This window comes from Salmo salar, chromosome ssa05, assembly GCF_905237065.1.
Source record: "Salmo salar chromosome ssa05, Ssal_v3.1, whole genome shotgun sequence".
NCBI classification, from domain to species: domain Eukaryota; kingdom Metazoa; phylum Chordata; class Actinopteri; order Salmoniformes; family Salmonidae; genus Salmo; species Salmo salar.
This window is the reverse complement of record NC_059446.1, coordinates 73174858-73198833: the sequence shown is the minus strand read 5'-3', so window position 1 is coordinate 73198833 and position 23976 is coordinate 73174858. Positions and strand designations below refer to the sequence as shown.

The 23976-nt window shown below is 43.6% G+C and overlaps 1 protein-coding gene across 1 annotated transcript in view; it reads left to right on the top strand.

Moving 5' to 3' along the window:
- Positions 1–23976, top strand: part of LOC106605741 (glutamate receptor ionotropic, NMDA 2D) — a 71350-nt gene that overhangs the window by 34939 nt on the left and 12435 nt on the right. Inside the window, 6 exon segments of the mRNA XM_045717749.1 lie at positions 2059–2212; positions 5335–5460; positions 7211–7440; positions 8026–8186; positions 9498–9567; positions 9809–9926. Coding sequence (XP_045573705.1) covers positions 2059–2212; positions 5335–5460; positions 7211–7440; positions 8026–8186; positions 9498–9567; positions 9809–9926 — 859 coding nt within the window.

Genomic DNA, 23976 nt, shown 5'->3' with positions numbered 1-23976 from the left:
CAATCAGCCGACACAGCAATTTTCGATTTAGATGGGGGGGGCTAACTCACTTTGTGTGATGAAGAGATGTGTAGGAGGAGACACGTGGCGCTGGTGTTTAAACTGTGTTGTAGCCCATTCAGCAGACTACATAAGGTGCTAACCCATATCTAGGGTCTGACAGGTTATAGGTCAGGGATCATCAACTATATTCAGCCTCGGACCGATTTGTTCTTGAGCGGATGGTCGGGGGGCCGTAACAGAATTACAAATAATTTGTTGACTTGGGGGACCAAATAAAACCACCCGCGGGCCAAATTCAGGCCACGGGCCGCCAGTTGGGGAACCCTGTTATAGGTGTATGGACGAGGCGAAGGAGGATAGGGGTTGTTTTTAGACCTGTGTTATAATCTGTCTGTAGCCTCTATCTCTGCCTGTAGTTTCTCCTATAATAATGTGTAATGAGGCAGTGTACCCCCTCAATCTCTCTGAATGTAGTTTATCCTATAATAATGTATTATACGGCCAGTGTACTCCTCTATCTCTCTGTCTGTAGTTTCTCCTATAATAATGTGTTATGTGGCAGTGTACCCCTCTATCTCTCTGACTGTAGTTTATCCTATAATAATGTGTTGTGAGGCCAGTGTACCCCTCTATCTCTCTGAATGTAGTTTATCCTATAATACTGTGTTATGAGGCCAGTGTACCCCTCTATCTCTCTGACTGTAGTTTATCCTATAATAATGTGTTGTGAGGCCAGTGTACCCCTCTATCTCTCTGACTGTAGTTTCTCCTATAATAATGTGTTATGTGGCAGTGTACCCCTCTATCTCTCTGACTGTAGTTTCTCCTATAATAATGTGTTATGTGGCAGTGTACCCCTCAATCTCTCTGACTGTAGTTTATCCTATAATAATGTGTTGTGAGGCCAGTGTACCCCTCTATCTCTCTGAATGTAGTTTATCCTATAATAATGTGTTATGAGGTAGTGTACCCCTCTATCTCTCTGAATGTAGTTTATCCTATAATAATGTGTTATGAGGCCAGTGTACCTCTCTATCTCTCTGACTGTAGTTTCTCCTATAATAATGTATTATGAGGCCAGTGTACCCTCTATCTCTCTGAATGTAGTTTCTCCTATAATAATGTGTTGTGAGGCCAGTGTACCCCCCTATCTCTCTGAATGTAGTTTCTCCTATAATAATGTGTTATGAGGTCAGTGTACCCCTCTATCTCTCTGACTGTAGTTTCTCCTATAATAATGTATTATACAGCCAGTGTACTCCTCTATCTCTCTGACTGTAGTTTCTCCTATAATAATGTATTATACAGCCAGTGTACTCCTCTATCTCTCTGAATGTAGTTTATCCTATAATAATGTGTTATGAGGCCAGTCTACTCCTCTATCTCTCTGACTGTAGTTTCTCCTATAATAATGTATTATACGGCCAGTGTACCCCTCTATCTCTCTGAATGTAGTTTATCCTATAATAATGTGTTATGAGGCCAGTCTACTCCTCTATCTCTCTGAATGTAGTTTATCCTATAATAATGTGTTATGAGGCCAGTGTACCCCTCTATCTCTCTGACTGTAGTTTCTCCTATAATAATGTGTTATGAGGCCAGTCTACTCCTCTATCTCTCTGAATGTAGTTTATCCTATAATAATGTGTTATGAGGCCAGTCTACTCCTCTATCTCTCTGACTGTAGTTTCTCCTATAATAATGTATTATACGGCCAGTGTACCCCTCTATCTCTCTGAATGTAGTTTATCCTATAATAATGTGTTATGAGGCCAGTGTACCCCTCTATCTCTCTGAATGTAGTTTATCCTATAATAATGTGTTATGAGGCCAGTGTACCCCTCTATCTCTCTGACTGTAGTTTATCCTATAATAATGTGTTGTGAGGCCAGTGTACCCCTCTATCTCTCTGAATGTAGTTTCTCCTATAATAATGTGTTATGAGGCCAGTCTACTCCTCTATCTCTCTGAATGTAGTTTATCCTATAATAATGTGTTATGAGGCCAGTGTACTCCTCTATCTCTCTGAATGTAGTTTCTCCTCCCGTCCATCAGGTGGTGGGACAGCGAGCAGACATGGCCATCGGATCCCTCACCATCAACGAGGAGAGGTCAGAGGTCGTGGACTTCTCCGTCCCCTTCGTGGAGACGGGCATCAGCGTCATGGTCTCCCGGAGCAACGGAACCGTCTCACCCTCTGCCTTCCTGGGTGAGTGAAGGAACTGATGACTGTTGAGGTTGAAGTATATCTGGACATTATTGATGGTCCAGGTAAAAATTAAATTCTCACTTGCACATGACTCTCCACCCCCTCCATATCTAGCTCTGACTTTGCTGATAGCTACTTTATTGAGGAAAAGTGTACTTACAATGACAGTGATGTGTGGTTGTCCCACCTAGCTACTGTATCTTAAGATGAATGCACTAACTGTATGTCACTCTGGATAAGAGAGTCTGCTAAATGACTAAAATGTAAGTGAACCTTATGCACAGATCTAGGATCAGCTTACCCTCTCCCAATTCAAAAGTACTGTGGTTCCGTCAAATGGTTCAATCTTTACTTGCATTTGTTGTTACTTTTACTTTGTCACGTTGTTTCAGCTTATACTTCCAGTCTGTCAGCAGGTGAAATACTTTTTTAGATTGAATTACAGTAAACTGAATGGACTGGAAGACACAGAAACACTGGAGTAGTGGGTTATGCTGTGTTAGCTAGCTGGTTTGTTTGCTCGCGGAGCTCTGTAACTTAGATTGGTTTGGGCTCTGATGGATTCTCTGTCGCCTCTATCAACAAATCAAATCAAATCACATTTTATTAGTCACATGCGCCGAATACAACAGGTGTAGACCTTACAGTGAAAGGTTTACTTACAAGCCCCTAACCAACAATGCAGTTTCCAAAAAATATGATAAGAATAAGAAATAAAAGTAACAAGTAATTAAAGAGCTGTAGTAAAATAACAATAGCGAGACTATATACGGGGGGCACCGGAACAGAGTCAGTGTGTGTGGGTACCGGTACAGAGTCAGTGTGCGGGGGCACCGGTACAGAGTCAGTGTGCGGGGGCACCGGTACAGAGTCAGTGTGCGGGGGCACCGGTACAGAGTCAGTGTGCGGGGGCACCGGTACAGAGTCAGTGTGTGGGGGTACCAGTACAAAGTCAGTGTGTGGGGGTACCAGTACAGAGTCAGTGTGTGGGGGTACCAGTACAGAGTCAGTGTGTGTGGGTACCGGTACAGAGTCAGTGTGTGTGGGTACCAGTACAGAGTCAGTGTGTGTGGGTACCAGTACAGAGTCAGTGTGTGGGGGTACCGGTACAGAGTCAGTGTGTGTGGGTACCGGTACAGAGTCAGTGTGTGTGGGTACCAGTACAGAGTCAGTGTGTGTGGGTACCAGAACAGAGTCAGTGTGTGTGGGTACCGATACAGAGTCAGTGTGTGGGGGTACCAGTACAGAGTCAGTGTGTGGGGGTAACAGTACAGAGTCAGTGTGTGGGGGTACGAGTACAGAGTCAGTGTGTGGGGGTACAGGTACAGAGTCAGTGTGTGGGGGTACAGGTACAGAGTCAGTGTGTGGGGGTACCAGTACAGAGTCAGTGTGTGGGGGTACCAGTACAGAGTCAGTGTGTGGGGGTACAGGTACAGAGTCAGTGTGCGGGGGCACCGGTACAGAGTCAGTGTGCGGGGGCACCGGTACAGAGTCAGTGTGCGGGGGCACCGGTACAGAGTCAGTGTGCGGGGGCACCGGTACAGAGTCAGTGTGCGGGGGTACCAGTACAAAGTCAGTGTGTGGGGGTACCAGTACAGAGTCAGTGTGTGGGGGTACCAGTACAGAGTCAGTGTGTGGGGGTACCAGTACAGAGTCAGTGTGTGTGGGTACCGGTACAGAGTCAGTGTGTGTGGGTACCAGTACAGAGTCAGTGTGTGTGGGTACCAGTACAGAGTCAGTGTGTGTGGGTACCGGTACAGAGTCAGTGTGTGGGGGTACCGGTACAGAGTCAGTGTGTGTGGGTACCAGTACAGAGTCAGTGTGTGTGGGTACCAGAACAGAGTCAGTGTGTGTGGGTACCGGTACAGAGTCAGTGTGTGGGGGTACCAGTACAGAGTCAGTGTGTGGGGGTAACAGTACAGAGTCAGTGTGTGGGGGTACGAGTACAGAGTCAGTGTGTGGGGGTACAGGTACAGAGTCAGTGTGTGGGGGTACAGGTACAGAGTCAGTGTGTGGGGGTACCAGTACAGAGTCAGTGTGTGGGGTACCAGTACAGAGTCAGTGTGTGGGGGTACAGGTACAGAGTCAGTGTGTGGGGGTACCAGTACAGAGTCAGCGTGTGGGGGTACCGGGTACAGAGTCAGTGTGTGGGGGTACAGGTACAGAGTCAGTGTGTGGGGGTACAGGTACAGAGTCAGTGTGTGGGGGTACCCGTACAGAGTCAGTGTGTGGGGGTACCAGTACAGAGTCAGTGTGTGGGGGTACAGGTACAGAGTCAGTGTGTGGGGGTACAGGTACAGAGTCAGTATGTGGGGGTACCGGTACAGAGTCAGTGTGTGGGGGTAGAGGTTAGTTGAGGTAATATGTACATGGAGGTAGAGTTATTAAAGTGTTCTAAGGGGGTACAGGTTAGTTGAGGTAATATGTACATGTAGGTAGAGTTATTAAAGTGTTCTAAGGGGGTACAGGTTAGTTGAGGTAATATGTACATGTAGGTAGAGTTATTAAAGTGTTCTAAGGGGGACAGGTTAGTTGAGGTAATATGTACATGTAGGTAGAGTTATTAAAGTGTTCTAAGGGGGTACAGGTTAGTTGAGGTAATATGTACATGTAGGTAGAGTTATTAAAGTGTTCTAAGGGGGTACAGGTTAGTTGAGGTAATATGTACATGTAGGTAGAGTTATTAAAGTCTTCTAAGGGGGTACAGGTTAGTTGAGGTAATATGTACATGTAGGTAGAGTTATTAAAGTGTTCTAAGGGGGTACAGGTTAGTTGAGGTAATATGTACATGTAGGTAGAGTTATTAAAGTGTTCTAAGGGGGTACAGGTTAGTTGAGGTAATATGTACATGTAGGTAGAGTTATTAAAGTGTTCTAAGGGGGTACAGGTTAGTTGAGGTAATATGTACATGTAGGTAGAGTTATTAAAGTGTTCTAAGGGGGTACTGGTTAGTTGAGGTAATATGTACATGTAGGTAGAGTTATTAAAGTGTTCTAAGTTGTGTTTATACTGAATGTCTTTGTTGATCCTCCTCTCCTCTCCTCTCCTCTCCTCTCCTCTCCTCTCCTCTCCTCTCCTCTCCTCTCCTCTCCTCTCCTCTCCTCTCCTCTCCTCTCCCTCAGAGCCCTACAGTCCAGCAGTGTGGGTAATGATGTTCGTCATGTGCCTGACCGTGGTGGCTGTGACCGTCTTCATATTTGAGTTCTTCAGTCCAGTCGGATACAACCGCAGCCTTTCCAGCGGAAAGAGTAAGTGACAGAGTTCCATTAGAAAGAGGCTATGCTAGGTCCATGTTTGGTAGCCATGTTGTTTCCTAGGTGACTGAATGGATACACAATTCCATACAGTTGTTCTATATGTTCAGTGTCTCATAGGTCAAGTGACAGAACATTCCAGAATACCCTCCCTACACAGTGTTTGGCTGATGTACATGTCCATCACCACAGGACATTTCTATGCCTTGTTTGTGCTGTTGTTGTTGTTGTTGATGTTGGTTGGTCAGTCAATCAAGTATCACTGCAGAAAAATAGATTGGTATCAAAGTGTGTGTATCAGAGGATGGAAACCAATACTTTCTCTCATATGTTGCATTGCAGCCCTATTTGTTTAATATTGAAGCAGACATATATTATTTAGCAGTGCAGTTTGCACCGCTGTCATATTCTGTATGCTTCCCGCCTCTGTCCGATACCTCCGCGCTCTCTCTCCTTCTCTCTCTTTGGTCTCTCTCTCTCTCTCTCTCTCTCTCTCTCTCTCTCTCATTCTCTCTCTCTCTCTCTCTCTCTATTTTCCTCTTTCTCCCTTTCTCTCTCTCTCTATTTCTCTCTCTATTTCTCTCCCTTTCTCTCTCTCTCTCTCTCCCTCTCTCTCTCTCCCTCTCTCTCTCTCCCTCTCTCCAATCTTTTACAGCATGACTGCTGCGCTGTACATATTTTACCTCTGTCCTCCTCTCACACATTCCCTTAATCTCTCTTATCTCTCATCCCTTTTTCCTGTCATTTAAAATAAGTGTTCTAGTGTTTGATCTTGGTGAAGATTGGACCATGAGTGGTGAAATTAAGTGTATGATTACATCTCAGTGTTGAAAGCGGTGGTGTTCAATATTTACTGAAAGTGCTTGAGAGGGAATCCGCAAGGTTTTATCTACTTATATCAAATCAAAGTTTATGTCACGTGCATGGGATACAACAGGTGTAAACAGTACAGTGAAATGCTTACTTTAAAGCTCTTCCTCATCAATGCAGTGTTCAATACCAAAGGTAAAGAAATAGAAAATCCACAATAGGATCTTAAAAAGAGCATGGAATCAATACTATGTCAGATCAAATAAAAACAGGAAATAAAACACAAGAATGTATGCTAAAAACAAGGTCAGTACCAATACCTTATCATAAGGCATGGATCAGTCATTCCAGGGGTTTTGGATATTTAGTTCATCTTGAGTGGAACAATATTGTCCATAACGTTGCTTAGGGTGTTATATACAGTAAAATGGGTTGAAAACACTTGTTGTTGAGTCCTAAACTATAGCACTGGTTTGTCCACTACTGAGTGTATTAAAGGGAGACTGTAATTCGGATTTTGCCAACGACTCCCTTCATCCACTTCCCCAAAGTCAGATTAACTGATGGATACTATTTGTATGTCTCTGTGTCCAGTATGAAGGAAGTTAGAGGTGGTTTCGCGAGCCAATACTAACTAGCGTTAGCGCAATGACTGGAAGTCTATTGGTATCTGCTAGCATGCTGGTATCCCTTTAACACTGCAGGCCTTCATTTAAAGTTCTATTGAGAGGACTATTGCCTGGATGCACTCATACTTTTCCAGTGAGGGACTCTCCTCCTCCTTTTCCCTCACATCCTCCCTCTCTCTCTCTCTCTCTCTCTCTCTCTCTCCCTCATACCCCACCCCACCAAACTCCTTCTCTGCCCCAACCCTGCTCTCCCCCCACCCCACCCCCTCCTCTCCCTCTATCCTTATCTCCCTCTCTCCATCTAGAGGCAGGAGGCTCTACGTTCACCATAGGAAAGTCTGTATGGTTGCTGTGGGCCATTGTGTTCAATAACTCGGTCCCGGTGGAGAACCCCAGAGGAACCACCAGTAAGATCATGGTGCTGATCTGGGCCTTCTTCGCTGTCATCTTCCTGGCTTCCTACACAGCCAACCTGGCTGCCTTCATGATCCAGGAGGAGTACATAGACACTGTCTCTGGACTCTCAGACAAAAAGGTAAACATTGAAGAATGATGGTGTGGTTTTTTTGTAAGGTGGGTAAGGGTTATAGGTAAGGGTTATAGGTAAGGGTTCGATTCTGATGTACCAATCTTTAAAAATATGTTCAGTTTAACATCAATTTCACTCGCAAGCACACTTTGATGTCAAGGCTCCCTCCTCTCTCTCTCTCTCTCTCTCTCTCTCTCTCTCTCTCTCTCTCTCTCTCTCTTTCTCTCTCTCTGCTTTCTGATGTTCAATGTTTTGGTTGAATATGATAGCATGGTATTTTGAGCTTGATGTTGAGTGTACTGTCATGGTCTATTACAGCTCAGTGCTTTATGGTCAATACTTTGTTGTAGTGATACTGCTCAGTGTTATGGTGATTGGACATGGCTACAGATACATTTATTTTACAACTGGATTCATACTGTTTATGTGGTTTGGTCTCTATGGTTCTCTGATGTAGAAAAAAATATACTTCCTTGTACTGTAGCAAAGCACAGGCTTCTCCCCTCTCTATTCAAATATAGGCCCACTGTTTCTACATAAAATAGGGGTGTTTAGCCCAGCTCAAATTCACCTTTCTCACCTCTCTTTCAGTTCCAGCACCCCACAGAGCAGTACCCCCCTCTGAAGTTTGGCACGGTGCCCAACGGGAGTACAGAGAAGAACATCCGCAGTAACTACCCTGGCATGCACCATTACATGGTCAAATATAACCAGAGAGGGGTGGAGGACGCCATTAACAACCTCAAGACTGGGTCTGTCTTTCTTTCTGTCCCCTCTGGGATCTGAACTATGTCTATGTGATGATCCCCTCACTCTCACTCTTTCCCCTAAACTTCACTCTTACAATATCAACCTCTCACCCTAAAACTTCTCACCCTAAAACGTCCTCTCTGTCCCACTCTATATTACAGAAACAGTCAAATACTTCCCCCCTCTCCTCTCCTTCTCTCTCCATCACTCTCCTCTACCCTCTCCTCTCCTTCTCTCTCCATCCCTCTCCTCCACCCTCTCCTCTCCTTCTCTCTCATCCCTCTCTTCTACCCTCTCCTGTCCTTCTCTCTCCATTCCTCTCCTCTACCCTCTCTTCCCCTTCTCTCTCCATCCCTCTCCTCTACCCTCTCCTCCCCTTCTTTTTCCGTCTCTCTCCTCTACCCTCTCCTCTCCTTCTCTTTCCATCTATCTCCTCTACCCTCTCCTTTCCTTCTCCTTCCATCTCTCTCCTCTACCCTCTCCTGTCCTTCTCTCTCATCTCTCATCTCTCTCCTCTACCCTCTCCTCTCCTTCTCTCTCCATCCCTCTCCTCTACCCTCTCCTGTCCTTCTTTCTCCATCCCTCTCCTCTACCCTCTCCTCTCCTTCTTTCTCCATCCCTCTCCTCTACCCTCTCCTCTCCTTCTCTCTGTATCCCTCTCCTCTACCCTCTCCTCGCCTTCTCTCTGCATCCCTCTCCTCTCCTCTACCCTCTCCTTCTCTCTGCATACCTCTCTTCTTTTCCCTCCTTCTCTCTTCCTCTCTTGTTAAATCTGCATCATATGTCTGCTGGGTTGTATAATCCTTACAGTTTACTGTCACTAAGCCCCTGTCATCATCTCTCCCCGATTGCCTCGCCACCCCATTTATAGAACACTGTTAATGTGCTGGGAATGAGATGCTCTCTGTCGCTCCCTCTGTCTTCCTCTCTCACCCCTCTTCTCTCTCTCTCTCTCTCTGGTTATTTCCTCCCCTGTGTGTTCTCTCGGTGTGTTTGTGCTTAAACTTTATAATCCTCATCACTCTCTATCTCTCTCCCCCATGTGTCTTTTGCCCCGGAAGTGTGTAAATCTTCTTTCCCTCGCTCTCTCCTCCCATCTCTTTTCTCACAGTACTGTATAAATCCTTCTCTCTCCACCTTCCATCCCCTCTCTCTTTCACTCTCTTCACGTTTCACTCTCTTTGGCACGTTCTCCCTTTCTCTCCTCCCTCTCTCTCGTTCTAACTTCAGATCTCTCTCACTCTCTCAGCTCTTGCCTTTCTCTTTCTCTACCCCATCCCCCTGTTCTATTAACTCCCCCGCTCTCTCTACAGGAAGTTGGATGCCTTTATCTACGATGCAGCTGTGTTGAACTACATGGCCAGGAAAGACGAGGGTTGTAAGGTGATGACCAGACAAGTTTGACTTGATGTGTTCTATCTATTTACTCCTTTATTGTGTTTTATTGTCAGCTAGATAGCGGATTGCTGTCACTTTGTGAAAATTGCATTTGTGAAAATAGCAATACAAAATGTGATGTATTGCTTGGTTGATTGGTTGGGTGAGTGAGGGAGTGAGGGAGTGATTGAGTGAGTGAGTAGTTGCTTGCTTGATTGATTGATTGATTGATGTTTGCTTGTCAAAGGTGATGACCATAGGCTCTGGGAAGGTATTTGCCACCACAGGCTACGGTATCGCCCTGCACAAGAACTCCCGCTGGAAACGCCCCCTCGACCTGGCCCTGCTACAGCTGGTGGGAGACGGTGAGGACAGGGGAGGAGGGGAGGAGGAAGGAGGGAGGGAGATGGTGAGGACAAGGGAGGACGGGGGGAGGAAGGAGGGAGGGAAACGTTGAGGACAAGGGAAGGAGGGAGGAGGAAGGAGGGAAACGGTGAGGACAAGGGAGGATGAGAGGAGGAAGGAGGGAGACGGTGAGGACAGGGAAGGAGGGGAGGAGGAAGGAGGGCGGGAGATGGTGAGGACAGGGGAGGAGGAAGGAAGGAAGGAGGAAGGGGAAGGATGTAGAGAGTGAGGGGAGACTTGGGGAAGGTTTAAGGTGTGGTAGGGGATAAAAAGGAGAGGGGAGGAGAAAGGGGGAGATGGAGGTCAAAGGGCAAAGGGTAAGGCAAGACGCTCCCTACACCTACCCCTTGGTCCTAACCATTTGATGTTTGCAGATCTGTAAGGTCTGGATAGGTATCAGCAGTTCTATGGTAGAGCTTCCACCATATTGCTTCCACCTTACAGATCTGCAAATACTAGAGGGTTAGGGCCAAGGGGAAGGGGGAGGGAATGAATTGGGACTGGCTGAGGGAATATGGTGGGGTACTGTTGGGGGGAGATGGTGATGACTTGTTGGGTCATGATGGGAACGGGGGCAAATGCTATGCTGAGATGAACTGGGGATCATAGGAGTGAGGGACCCTGGACAGGGGATGAGGCCTGAGGAATGAGGGATCTTGAACAGGGGATGAGGCCTGAGGAATGAGGGATCTTGAACAGGGGATGAGGCCTGAGGAATGAGGGATGTTGAACAGGGGATGAGGCCTGAGGAATGAGGGATGTTGAACAGGGGATGAGGCCTGAGGAATGAGGGGTGTTGAACAGGGGATGAGGCCTGAGGAATGAGGGGTGTTGAACAGGGGATGAGGCCTGTGGAATGAGGGATGTTGAACAGGGGATGAGGCCTGAGGAATGAGGGATGTTGAACAGGGGATGAGGCCTGAGGAATGAGGGATCTTGAACAGGGGACGAGGCCTGAGGAATGAGGGATGTTGAACAGGGGATAAGGCCTGAGGAATGAGGGATGTTGAACAGGGGATGAGGCCTGAGGAATGAGGGATGTTGAACAGGGGATGAGGCCTGAGGAATGAGGGATGTTGAACAGGGGATGAGGCCTGAGGAATGAGGGATGTTGAACAGGGGATGAGGCCTGAGGAATGAGGGATGTTGAACAGGGGATGAGGCCTGAGGAATGAGGGATGTTGAACAGGGGATAAGGCCTGAGGAATGAGGGATGCTGAACAGGGGATGAGGCCTGAGGAATGAGGGATGTTGAACAGGGGATAAGGCCTGAGGAATGAGGGATGCTGAACAGGGGATGAGGCCTGAGGAATGAGGGATGCTGAACTATAGCTTTCAGGCATTAGTAGCAGCACTTTACTATTCTTGAGAATCTCTTTTTATATACCTTCCTCTCTTCCTCTCTCCTTTTTCTCTCTGTCTTCCATCTGATGAAAGGAAATATGTAGTTTGTGTGTGTCAGTGTTGTTTGGAGGGATCATCACAACTTGTGCTGCGACAGTTTTATAGTCATTACAGATAAACTGAGGACCAGAGAGAGAGACAGAGAGGCACAAAGAGACAGAGGGAGAGAAGGACAGAAACGGACTAAAACTAAAGGAATAGTAGAGACACATATAGACATTTCAGTAGAAATAGAGATGACGGTGAGCCAGATAATTCAATAATTGAATTCTGATAGGGTGTTATTATAGCACTGTATTTGTCCATTGTCCATTTCCATGTCGGGGATTAGAGAGAAAGAGAGATTTAGCCTGTAATAGTGAGAAAGGCTGTTTTTAGCAGAGGCTGTCAAAACACTAATGCTTAATTGTCATTTTTACAGTCTGCACGCACGCACGCACGCACGCACGCACACACACACACACACACACACACACACACACACAAAAGCACTGTATTGTCTCAATAGGATGCTCCTTGTTTGGCTTGACTCGTTTTTTAATCGGCTTTGCTCGTGGCATGGCGGACAAAGCCCTTTAGCTGCCTACACACTGATAATGCCAATTTGGTGCCAGAATCTATGAAACAACATCCTGGGTAAGAGTTAAACACCCGGACCACGTGGGAAACTCTCCATGCATGGGAAACGGAGCGTTCAGACGTGCACTCACAGGTTCTATTTGTTGTTGCTTTTATTTATGTTATTTGTTGCGTTTAGCATGCCCTTGCTCTTACCTCTGTGTACCCCAGGCTGAACAATGGTGCAGTATGGTGGAGGGCTCTAGTAACAGGAGGTGTTAAGTGAGGATGGATCTGGTAATAGGAAGGTATTATACTGTATGTGGGGATTACTAAAGAATAGGATTCATTCCTAGAGGATAGGAGATGTTTCTCACATTCACCTTTCCTTAAGGGCCACTTCTCAACATCCATTCTGACGTCCTCTTCTATTCCATTATTCCGTTATTCCTCTTATGTCAGTTTATATTATGTCATGTTGTTATGTCTTGTCATAACTGCATTCAGGAGGAGAGATACTGACCGATGATTTGATGAACTGTAATAGTTGTGTCGTTACACACTGCCTCATGTGAGATCTATAGCATCTATCACCATTTTCTCTGGATAATGATTGCACAATGTGTGACTGAGATCTTATTGATCTCTCCACAACCAGCACCTCTGCAGTGCACAAAGGTTTCCTTTCTCCTTTTGAGATCTAAAGTAGTTTGCATAGGGTTTGATACAAGCAGTAGTTTGTATGTGATTTGAGAAGCAGTTGGTTGTTTTGTCTAGGGCTTGATAGAAACAGGGGATTATATATACTTTGCCGCCCAGGCAGCTACCATGTACCCACACGTCTGTGAACATGTCTGGCAGGATGTCATGGGTGGTAGTTTGACAGAATTGCCCCTACCCCCTACTGCCCATGTTTTCCCTAAAACCGAACATGCCAGCTGTGTGGTGGCAGCGCCAGCTCTACCTGACCTCACCTGCCAAGTAGGTCAGAGGTGCTGTGTGGATTTGACACACCTGCCAGATTTGGCAGGCGGGAGCTGGTTGGAGCTGGCTGGAGCTGGCTGGAGGTGCAAAGAGAGAAGGCTGCCATCAAAACAAAAACCGTCTACAGCTATGGTCTGAAGGGCTATGGTCTGAAGGAGAGAGAGAGAGAGAGAGAGAGAGAGACAGAGAGAGAGAGAGAGAGAGAGAGAGAGAGAGAGAGAGAGAGCGAGAGAGAGAGAGAGAGAGAGAGAGAGAGAGAGAGAGCACAGTCAAGTGGAGAGATAGCCCCAGGGATGAGACAGAGCTTAGTAAAAGGTTTTTGTTTGGAGGAACGTGTGTGTGTGTGTGTGTGTGTGTGTGTGTGTGTGTGTGTGTGTGTGTGTGTGTGTGTGTGTGTGTGTGTGTGTGTGTGTGTGTGTGTGTGTGTGTGTGTGTGTGTGTGTGTGTGTGTGTGTGTGTGTGTGTGTGTGTGTGTGTGTGTGTGTGTGTATGCTTGTCCTATTCTGTGTCATTGTGTTTCAATATGGCAGTTATCCATATCAATTTGTCATTGGTGAAGGTCAAGACTGAAGAGACACTCAAAGTCAAGTGGAAAAAAGGCACAGAAAGTGCATTGGAGTGGCGATTCTTCTAAAGATTGTCGTCTTCTCTTTGAGAAGGCAGCTTTATACAGGTACCTCAGTCTGTTGTTGCGTTCCAATATGCCCTGGTCCATCTGTTGCTGTAGCTGTGGAGTCTGGCTAAACAGCTAATGATGTTCAACAGAAGTCCCATTAGTCAAATCACACGGCTGACTGGGCCGGCATGATTTAAGCAACGACAACATAGGAGGTAGTAGAGAGGTCAGTAGAGTAGCAGGGTTTGGGTCAGCTCCATTTCAATTCAGTCAGACAATAAATACTATGAGGACTTTTCAACTCCATGGCGTGAATTTAAATTCATATCCTGAAGTGATGCAATTAAAATAGACTTGGCACTATAACCCTGGACAGTGGTAGTAGTAGTATTAGTAGTGTTATAGTGTGGACACTATATAAATACTTACATTGAATATTGTACTTACCTGCAGTATAGTATGATTACTATTCATGGTATTCATGGTTCATGGTTGTTATTGGCATTGGCCTTGACCGTGACTTTTCCCCTTTGATGATCACCCAGAGTTGTACCTGTTCAATGCGACTCTACCACAGGTTGAGTGGGCTGTATCACTTTGCTGTATTTGTACCATTTATACATGGTTGTATACCTTTTATTTATTAGGTTGAAAGTAAAGGAAAGTAAGATTGAATTGCGTGTGGGCATTCCTTGTCAAGTTACTACAAGAAGAATTAGCAGTATTAGTATTAGTAGTAGTAGTAGTAGTAGTAGTAATAGTAGCTGCTGTAGCAGAACTGGTGGTTGTTATGACAGTAGAGCAGTTGTAGTAGTCATTGTTGTGATAGTAGAGCAGTAGTAGGGGTTGTTATTATGATAGTAGAGCATTAGTAGTAGTGGTTATGATAGGAGAGCAGTAGAAGTAATGCATGTTATGATAATAGAGCAGTAGTAGTGGTTGCTATGATAGTAGAGCAGCAGTAGTAGTTGCTATGATAGTAGAGCAGTAGTAGTAGTTGTTATGATAGTAGAGCAGCAGTAGTAGTTGTTGTTATGATAGTAGAGCAGCAGTAGTGGTTGTTATGATAGTAGAGCAGTAGTAGTAGTTGCTATAATAGTAGAGCAGTAGTAGTAGTTGTTATGATAGTAGAGTAGCAGTAGCAGTGATGGTTATGATAGTAGAGCAGTAGTAGAAGTGGTGTTTGTGATAGTAGAGCAGTAGTAGTAGTGGTGTTTGTGATAGTAGAGCAGTGGTAGTGGTGGTGTTTGTGATAGTATAGCAGCAGTAGCAGTGGTGTTTGTGATAGTATAGCAGTAGTAGTAGTGGTGGTTGTGATAGAAGAGGAGTAGCTGTGGTTGTTATGATAGTAGGGCAGTAGTAGTGCTGGTTGTTATGACAATAGAGAAGTAGTAGCAGTGGTGGTTATGATAGTAGAACAGTAGTAGTGCAGGTTGCTATGAAATTAGAGCAGTAGTAGTGGTGGTTATGATAGTAGAGCAGTTGTAGTAGTGGTTGTTACGATAGCAGAGCAGTAATAGTGCTGGTTGTCATGATAGGAGAGTAGTAGTGGTTGTTATGACAGTAGAGCAGTAGTAGTGGTTGTTATGACAGTAGAGCAGTAGTAGTGGTGGTTATGATAGTAGAGCAGTAGTAGTAGTGGTTGTTATGATAGTAGAGCTGTAGTAGTGGTTGATATAATAGTAGAGCAGTAGTGGTAATGGTTGTTATGATAGTAGAGCAGTAGTAGTGATGGTTGTTATGATAGTAGAGCAGTAGTGGTAACGGTTGTTATGATAGTAGAGCAGTAGTAGTGATGGTTGTTATGATACTGGAGCAGTAGTAGTGGTTGTTATGATAGTAGAGCGGCAGTAGTAGTGGTTGTTATGATAGTAGAGCAGTAGTAGTGATTTTTATGGTAGTACAGCAGTAGTAGTAGTGGTTGTTATGACGGTAGAGCAGTAGTAGTGCTGGTTGCTATGATAGTAGAGCAGTAGTAGTGGTGGTTATGATAGTAGAGCAGTAGTAGTGATAGTTGCTATGATAGTAGAGCAGTAGTAGTGGTTGTTATCATAGTAGAGTAGTAATAGTGGTTGTTATGGTAGTAGAGCAATAGTAGTACTGGTTGTCATGATAGGAGAGCAGTAGAAGTAGTGGTTGTTATGATGGTAGAGCAGTAGTAGTAGTGGTTGTTATGATAGTAGAGCAGTAGTAGTGGTTGTTATGATAGTAGAACAGTAGTAGTGGTTGTTATGATAGTAAAGCAGTAGTAGTGCTGGTTGTTATGATAGTAGAGCAGTAATGGTAGTGGTTGTTATGATGGTAGAGCTGTAGTGGTAGTGGTTGTTATGATAGTAGAGCAGTAGTAGTTGTTGTTGTTATGATAGTAGAGCAGTAGAAGTAGTGGTTGTTCTGATAGTAGAGCAGTAGTAGTGCTGGTTGTTATGATAGTAGAGCAGTAGTTGTAGTGGTTGTTATGATAGTAGAGCAGTAGTAGTGCTGGTTGTTATGATAGTAGAGCAGTAGTTGTAGTGGTTGTTGTGATAGATGAGCAGTAGTAGTGGTTGTTATGATAGTAAAGCAGTAGTTAGTGCTGGTTGGTATGATAGTAGAGCAGTTGTAGCAGTGGTGGTTATGATAGTAGAGCGGTAATAGTAGTGGTTTTTATGATAGTAGAGCAGTAGAAGTAGTGGTTGTTATGATAGTAGAGCAGTAGTAGTAGTGGTTGTTATGATAGTAGAGCAGTAGTAGTGCTGGTCGCTATCATAGTAGAGCAGTAGTAATGGTGGCTAGGATAGTAGAGCAGTAGTAGTAGTGGTTGTTTTGCTAGTAGAGCGGTTGTACTGATTGTTATGATAGTAGAGCAGTTGTAGTGCTGGTTGTTATGACAGTAGAGCAGTAGTAGTAGTGGTTGTTATGACAGTAGAGCAGTAGTACTGATTGTTATGATAGTAGAGCAGTAGTACTGATTGTTATAATAGTAGAGCAGTAGTAGTAGTGGTTGTTATGATAGTAAAGCAGTTGTAGTGCTGGTTGTTATGTCAGTAGGGCAGTAGTAGCAGTGGTTGTTATGATAGTAGAGTGGTAATAGTAGTGGTTGTTATGATAGAAGAGCAGTAGTAGTAGAAGTTGTTGTGATAGTAGAGCAGTGGTGGTAGCGGTTGTTTTCATAGTAGAGCAGTAGTAGTAGTGATAGTTGCTATGATAGTAGAGCAGTAGTAGTGGTTGTTATGATAGTGGAGCAGTAGTTGTGTTGTTGGCTATGATAGTAGAGTAGTAGTAGTGGTTGTTATGATAGTGAAGCAGTAGTAGTAGTGGGGGTTGTGATAGAAGAGCAGTAGTTGTGGTTGTTAATATAGTAGAGAAGTAGTAGCACTGGTTGTTATTGTAACGGTTGTCGTCGGGAATGGAGGACCAAAACGCAGCAGGAATGTGGATGCTCATCTTGAATTATATTTTAAATAAAGAGAACACCAAAATAACAAACAAAGAACACACGAACAACAAAACAGTCTTGTCATGCTCACACAGGCAAAACAAGAAACAATCTCCCACAACACCAAACCAAACAATTACCCATATATAGGACTCTCAATCAGAGGCAACGAGAAAGCACCTGCCTCCAATTGAGAGTCCAACCCCAATAAACTAGACATAGAAATACAAAAGACTAGAGACCACATAGAAATACAAAACATAGAACATAGACCAAAACCCGGAAATAATAAATCAAACACCCTACTACAAAAATCACCACCCCGAACCGCATAAACAAAATACCCTCTGCCACGTCCTGACCAAACTACAATAACAAATAACCCTTATACTGGTCAGGACGTGACAGTTATGATAGTAGAGCAGTATAAGTAGTGGTTGTGGTTGTTATTATAGTAGAGCAGTAGTAGCAGTGGTGGTGGTTTTGATAGTAGAGCAGTTGTAGTACTGGTGGTTGCTACAATAGTAGAGCAGTAGTAGTGGTGGCTATGGTAGTAGAGCAGTAGTACTGATTGTTATGATAGTAGAGCAGTAGCAGTGATGGTGGTTGTGATAGAAGAGCAGTAGTAGTGGTTGTTATGACTGTAAAGCAGTAGCAGTCCTGGTTGTTGTGATAGTAGAGCAGTAGTAGTTGTTGTTATGATAGTAGAGCAGTGGTGGTAGCGGTTGTTATGATAGTAGAGCAGTAGTAGTGGTTGTTCTGACAGTAAAGTAGTAGTTGTAGTGGTTGTTATGATAGTAGAGCAGTAGTCGTGGTTGTTATTATGGTAGAGCAGTAGCGGTTATGATAGTAGAGCAGTAGTCGTGGTTGTTATAATGGTAGAGCAGTAGTGGTTGTTATGATAGTAGACCAGTAGTAGTAGTGGTGGTTATGATAGTAGAGCAGGAGTAGTGGTTGTTCTGACAGTAAAGTAGTAGTTGTAGTGGTTGTTATTTTAGTAGAGCAGTAGTAGTGGTTGTTATGATAGTAGAGCAGTAGTCGTGGTTGTTATTATGGTAGAGCAGTAGAAGTGGTTGTTATGATAGTAGATCAGTAGTCGTGGTTGTTATGATAGTTGAGCAGCAGTAGTGGTTGTTATAATAGTAGAGCAGCAGTAGTAGTAGTTGTTGTGATAGTAGAGCAGTAGTAGTTATTTTTATGATAGTAGAGCAGCAGTAGTAGTTGTTGTGATAGTAGAGCAGTAGTAGTGGTTGTTATGACAGTAGAGTAGTTGTAGTAGTGGTTGTTATGATAGTGAAGCAGTAGTAGTAGTGGTTGCTTGTATAGTAGAGCAGTAGTAGTGCTGGTTGTTAAGACAGTAGAGCACTAGCAGCAGTGTTGGTTATGATAGTAGAGCAGTATAAGTAGTGGTTGTTTTGATAGTAGAGCAGTTGTAGTAGCGGTTGTTATGATGGTAGAGCAGTAGTAGTTCTTGTTGTTATGATAGTAGAGCAGTAGTAGTGGTTGTTATGATAGTAGAGCAGTAGTAGTGCTGGTTGTTATGATAGTAGAGCAGAAGTAGTGCTGGTTGTTATGACAGTAGAGTGGTAGTAGCTGTGGTGATTATGATGGTAGAGCAGTAGTAGTAGTGGTTGTTATGATAGTAGAGCTGTAGTTGTAATGGTGGTTATTATAGAAGAGCAGTAGTATTGTTTTTTATGATAGTAAAGCAGTAGTAGTCGTGGTTGTTTTTATGGTAGAGCAGTAGTAGTGGTTGTTATGAGAGTAGAGCAGTAGTAGTGGTGGTGGTTGTGATAGAAGAGCAATAGTAGTATTTGTTATGATAGTACAGCAGTAGTTGTGGTGGTGGTTATGATCAAAGAGCAGTAGTAGTTGTTGTTATGATAGTACAGCAGTAATAGTGGTTGTCATGATAGTAGAGTAGTAGTAGTAGTGGTTGTTATTATGGTAGAGCAGTAGTGGTAGTGGTTGTTATTATGGTAGAGTAGTAGTAGTAGTGGTTGTTATGATAGTAGAGCAGTATAAGTAGTGGTTGTTATGATATTAGAGCAGTAGTTGTGCTTGTTGTTATGACAGTAGACCACTAGTAGCAGTGGGGGTTATGATAGTAGAGCAGTAGAAAAGTGGTTGTTATGATGGTAGCGCAGTAGTAGTGCTGGTTGCTATGATAGTAGAGCAGCAGTAGTAGTTGTTGTGATAGTAGAGCAGTAGTAGTGGTTGTTATGATAGTGAAGCAGGAGTAGTAGTGGTTGCTAGTATAGTAGAGCAGTAGTAGTGCTGGTTGTTAAGACAGTAGAGCACTAGCAGCAGTGTTGGTTATGATAGTAGAGCAGTATAAGTAGTGGTTGTTATGATAGTAGAGCAGTAGTAGTGCTGGTTGTTATGTCAGTAGAGCAGTTGTAGTAGCGGTTGTTATGATGGTAGAGCAGTAGTAGTTGTTGTTGTTATGATAGTAGAGCAGTAGTAGTGGTTGTTATGATAGTAGAGCGGTAGTAGTGCTGGTTGTTATGATAGTAGAGCAGTAGTAGTGCTGGTTGTTAAGACAGTAGAGTGGTAGTAGCTGTGGTGATTATGATGGTAGAGCAGTAGTAGCAGTGGAGGATATGATAGTAGAGCAGTAGATGTAGTGGTTGTTTTGATAGTAGAGCAGTTGTAGTAGTGGTGTTATGATAGTAGAGCAGTAGTAGTTGTTGTTGTTATGATAGTAGAGCAGTAGTAGTGGTTGCTACGATAGTAGAGCAGTAGTAGTGGTTGTTATGATAGTAGAGCAGTAGTAGTGCTGGTTGTTATGACAGTAGAGTGGTAGTAGCTGTGGTGATTATGATGGTAGAGCAGTAGTAGTAGTGGTTGTTATGATAGTAGAGCAGAAGTTGTAATGGTGGTTATGATAGAAGAGCAGTAGAAGTAGTGGTTGTTATGATATTAGAGCAGTAGTTGTGCTTGTTGTTATGACAGTAGACCACTAGTAGCAGTGGGGGTTATGATAGTCGAGCAGTAGAAAAGTGGTTGTTATGATGATAGAGCAGTAGTAGTGCTGGTTGTTATGATAGTAGAGCAGTAGAAGTAGTGGTTGTTATGATAGTAGTGCAGTAGTAGTGGTTGTTATTATAGTGGAGCAGTAGTAGTAGTGGTTGTTATGATAGTAGAGCAGGTGTAGTGCTGGTTGTTATGACAGTAGAGCACTAGTAGCAGTGGTGGTTATGATAGTAGAGCAGTAGAAGTAGTGGTTGTTATGACAGTAGAGCAGTAGTAGTGCTGGTGGTTGTGATAGAAGAGCAATAGTAGTGGTTGATATGATAGTAAAGCAGTGGCAGTGCTGGTTGTTACAATAGTAGAGCAGTGGTATTGCTGGTTGTTATGATAGTAGAGCAGTAGTAGTGCTGGTTGTTTTGACAGTATAGCAGTAGTAGCAGTGGTGGTTATGACATTAGAGTAGTGGTAGCGATGGTGGTTATGAGAGTAGAGCAGTAGTAGTAGTGGTTGTTATGATAGTGGAGCTGTAGTAGTGCTGGTTGTTATGACAGTAGAGCAGCAGTAGTAGTAGGTGTTGTTATGATAGTAGAGCAGTGTTAGTTGTTGTTATGAAAGTAGAGCAGTAGTAGCAGTGGTGGTTATGATAGTAGAGCAGTAGTAGTAGTGGTTGTTATGATAGGTGGGCAGTAGTACTGATTGTTATGATATTAGAGCAGTGGTAGTGGTGGTGGTTGTGATAGAAGAGCAGTAGTAGTGGTTGGTATGATAGTAAAGCAGTAGTAGTGCTGGTTGTTTTCATAGTAGAGCAGTTGAAGTAGTGGTTGTTATGACCGTAGAGTTGTAGTAGTGCTGGCGGTTGTCATAGAAGAGCAATTATAGTGGTTGTTATGATAGTAGAGCATTAGTAGTGCTGGTTGTTTTGACAGTATAGCAGTAGTTGCAGTGGTGGTTATGATAGTAAAGCAGTAGTAGTAGTGGTTGTTATGACAGTAGAGCACTAGCAGCAGTGGTGGTTATGATAGTAGAGCAGTAGAAATAGTGGTTGTTATGACAGTAGAGCAGTAGTTGTGCAGGTTGTTGTGATAGAAGAGCAATAGTAGTGGTTGTTATGATAGTAAAGCAGAGGTAGTGCTGGTTGTTACGATAGTAGAGCAGTAGTATTGCTGGTTGTTATGATAGTAGAGCAGTAGTAGTGCTGGTTGTTTGACAGTAGAGCAGTATTAGCAGTGGTGGTTATGACAGTAGAGCAGTAGAAGTAGTGGTTGTTATGACAGTAGAGCAGTAGTATTGCTGGTGGTTGTGATAGAAGAGCCATTGTAGTGGTTGTTATGATAGTAAAGCAGTGGTAGTGCCTGTTGTTACGATTGTAGAGCAGTAGTATTGCTGGTTGTTATGATAGTAGAGCAGTAGTAGTGCTGGTTGTTTTGACAGTATAGCAGTAGTAGCAGTGGTGGTTATGATAGTAGAGCAGTAGTAGTAGTGGTCGTTATGATAGTAGGGCAGTAGTTCTGAGTGTTACCATAGTAGAGCAGTAGTAGTGGTGGTGGTTGTGATAGAAGAGCAATGGTAGTGGTTGTTATGATAGTAGAGTAGTAGTAGTGCTGGTTGTTATGATAGTAGAGCAGTAGTAGTGGTTGTTATGATAGTAGAGCAGTAGTAGTGCTGGTTGTTATGACAGTAGAGCACTAGTAGCAGTGGTGGTTATGATAGTAGAGCAGTAGAAGTAGTGGTTGTTATGACAGTAGAGCAGTACTAGCGGTGGTGGTTATGATAGTAGAGCAGTAGTAGCGGTGGTTGTTATGATAGTAGAGCTGTAGTAGCAGTGGTGGTTATGACAGTAGAGCAGTAGTAGTAGTAGGTGTTGTTATGATAGTAGAGCAGTGGTAGTTGTTGTTATGATAGTAGAGCAGTAGGAGTGGTTGTTATGATAGTAGGGCAGTACTACTGATTGTTATGATAGTAAAGCAGTAGTGGTACTGGTTGTTATGATAGCAGAGCAGTAGTAGTGCTGGTTGTTATGACAGTATAGCAGTATTTGCAGTGGTGGTTATGATAGTAGAGCAGTATTAGCAGTGGTGGTTATGATAGTAGAGCAGTAGAAGTAGTGGTTGTTATGACAGTAGAGCAGTAGTAGTGCTGGTTGTTTTGACAGTATAGCAGTATTTGCAGTGGTGGTTATGATAGTAGAGCAGTAGTAGTAGTGGTTGTTATGATAGTAGGGCAGTAGTACTGATTGTTATGATGGTACAGCAGTAGTAGTGGTGGTGGTTGTTATAGAAGAGCAATGGTAGTGCTTGTTATGATTGTAGAGCAGTAGTAGTGCTGGTTGTTATGATAGTAGAGCAGTAGTAGTGCTGGTTGTTATGATAGTAGAACAGTAGTAGTGCTGGTTGTTATGACAGTAGAGCAGTAGTAGCAGTGGGGGTTATGACAGTAGAGCAGTAGTAGCGGTGGTGGTTATGATAGTAGAGCTGTAGTAGTAGTGGTTGTTATGATAGTAGAGCAGTGGTGGTAGCAGTTGTTATGATAGTAGAGCAGTAGTAGAGCTGGTTGTTTGGATAGTAGAGCAGTAGTAGTAGTGGTTGTTATGATAGTAGAGCAGTTGTAGTGGTTGTTATTATGGTAGAGCAGTAGTAGTAGTGGTTGTAATGGTAGTAGAGCAGTAGTAGTGGTTGTTATGGTAGTAGAGCAGTAGTAGTGGTTGTTATGATAGTAGAGCATTATTAGTGGTTGTTATGATAGTAGAGCATTAGCAGTGGTGGTTGTTATGATAGTAGAGCAGTAGCAGTGCTGGTTGTTATGATAGTAGAGCAGTAGTAGTGGTTGTTATGATAGTAGAGCAGTAGTAGTGCTGGTTGTTATGTTAGTAGAACAGTAGTAGTGCTGGTTGTTATGACAGTAGAGCAGTAGTAGCAGTGGGGGTTATGACAGTAGAGCAGTAGTAGCGGTGGTGGTTATGATAGTAGAGCTGTAGTAGTAGTGGTTGTTATGATAGTAGAGCAGTGGTGGTAGCAGTTGTTATGATAGTAGAGCAGTAGTAGAGCTGGTTGTTTGGATAGTAGAGCAGTAGTAGTAGCGGTTGTTATGATAGTAGAGCAGTAGTACTGATTGTTATGATAGAAGAGCAGTAGTAGTGGTTGTTATGATTGTAGAGCAGTAGTAGTAGTGGTTGTTATGATAGTAAGTTAGTAGTAGTGCTGGTTGTTATGATAGTAGAGCAGTCGTAGTGCTGGTTTTTATGATAGTAGGGCAGTTGTAGTGCTGGTATGTATGACAGTAGAGCAGTAGTAGCAGTGGTGGTTATGATGGTAGAGTAGTAGTATTAGTGGTTGAAATGACAGTAGAGCAGTAGTACAGATTGTTATGATAGTTGAGCAGTAGTACTGATTGATATGATAGTAGAGCAGTAGAAGTAGTGGTTGTTATTAAGATAGCAGAGCAGTAGTTGTTCTGGTTGGTTTGATAGTAGAGCAGTAGTAGTAGTTGTGGTTATAATGGTAGAGCTGTAGTTGTGATTGTTATGATAGTAGAGCACTAGTAGGAGTGGTTATGATAGTAGAGCAGTAGTGGTGGTTGGTATGACAGTAGAGCAGTAGAAGTGGTGGTGGTTGTGATAGTAGAGCAGAAGTAGAGGTTGTTCTGATAATAGAGCAGTAGTAGTGGTTGTTATGATAGTAGAGCAGTTGTAGTGGTTGTTATTATGGTAGAGCAGTAGTAGTAGTGGTTGTTATGGTAGTAGAGCAGTAGTAGTGGTTGTTATGGTAGTAGAGCAGTAGTAGTGGTTGTTATGATAGTAGAGCATTATTAGTGGTTGTTATGATAGTAGAGCATTAGCAGTGGTGGTTGTTATGATAGTAGAGCAGTAGCAGTGCTGGTTGTTATGATAGTAGAGCAGTAGTAGTGGTTGTTATGATAGTAGAGCAGTAGAAGTAGTGGTTGTTATGACAGTAGAGCAGTACTAGTGGTGGTGGTTGTGATTGAAGAGCAATAGTAGTGGTTGTTATGATGGTAAAGCAGTGGCAGTGCTGGTTGTTACAATAGTAGAGCAGTGGTATTGCTG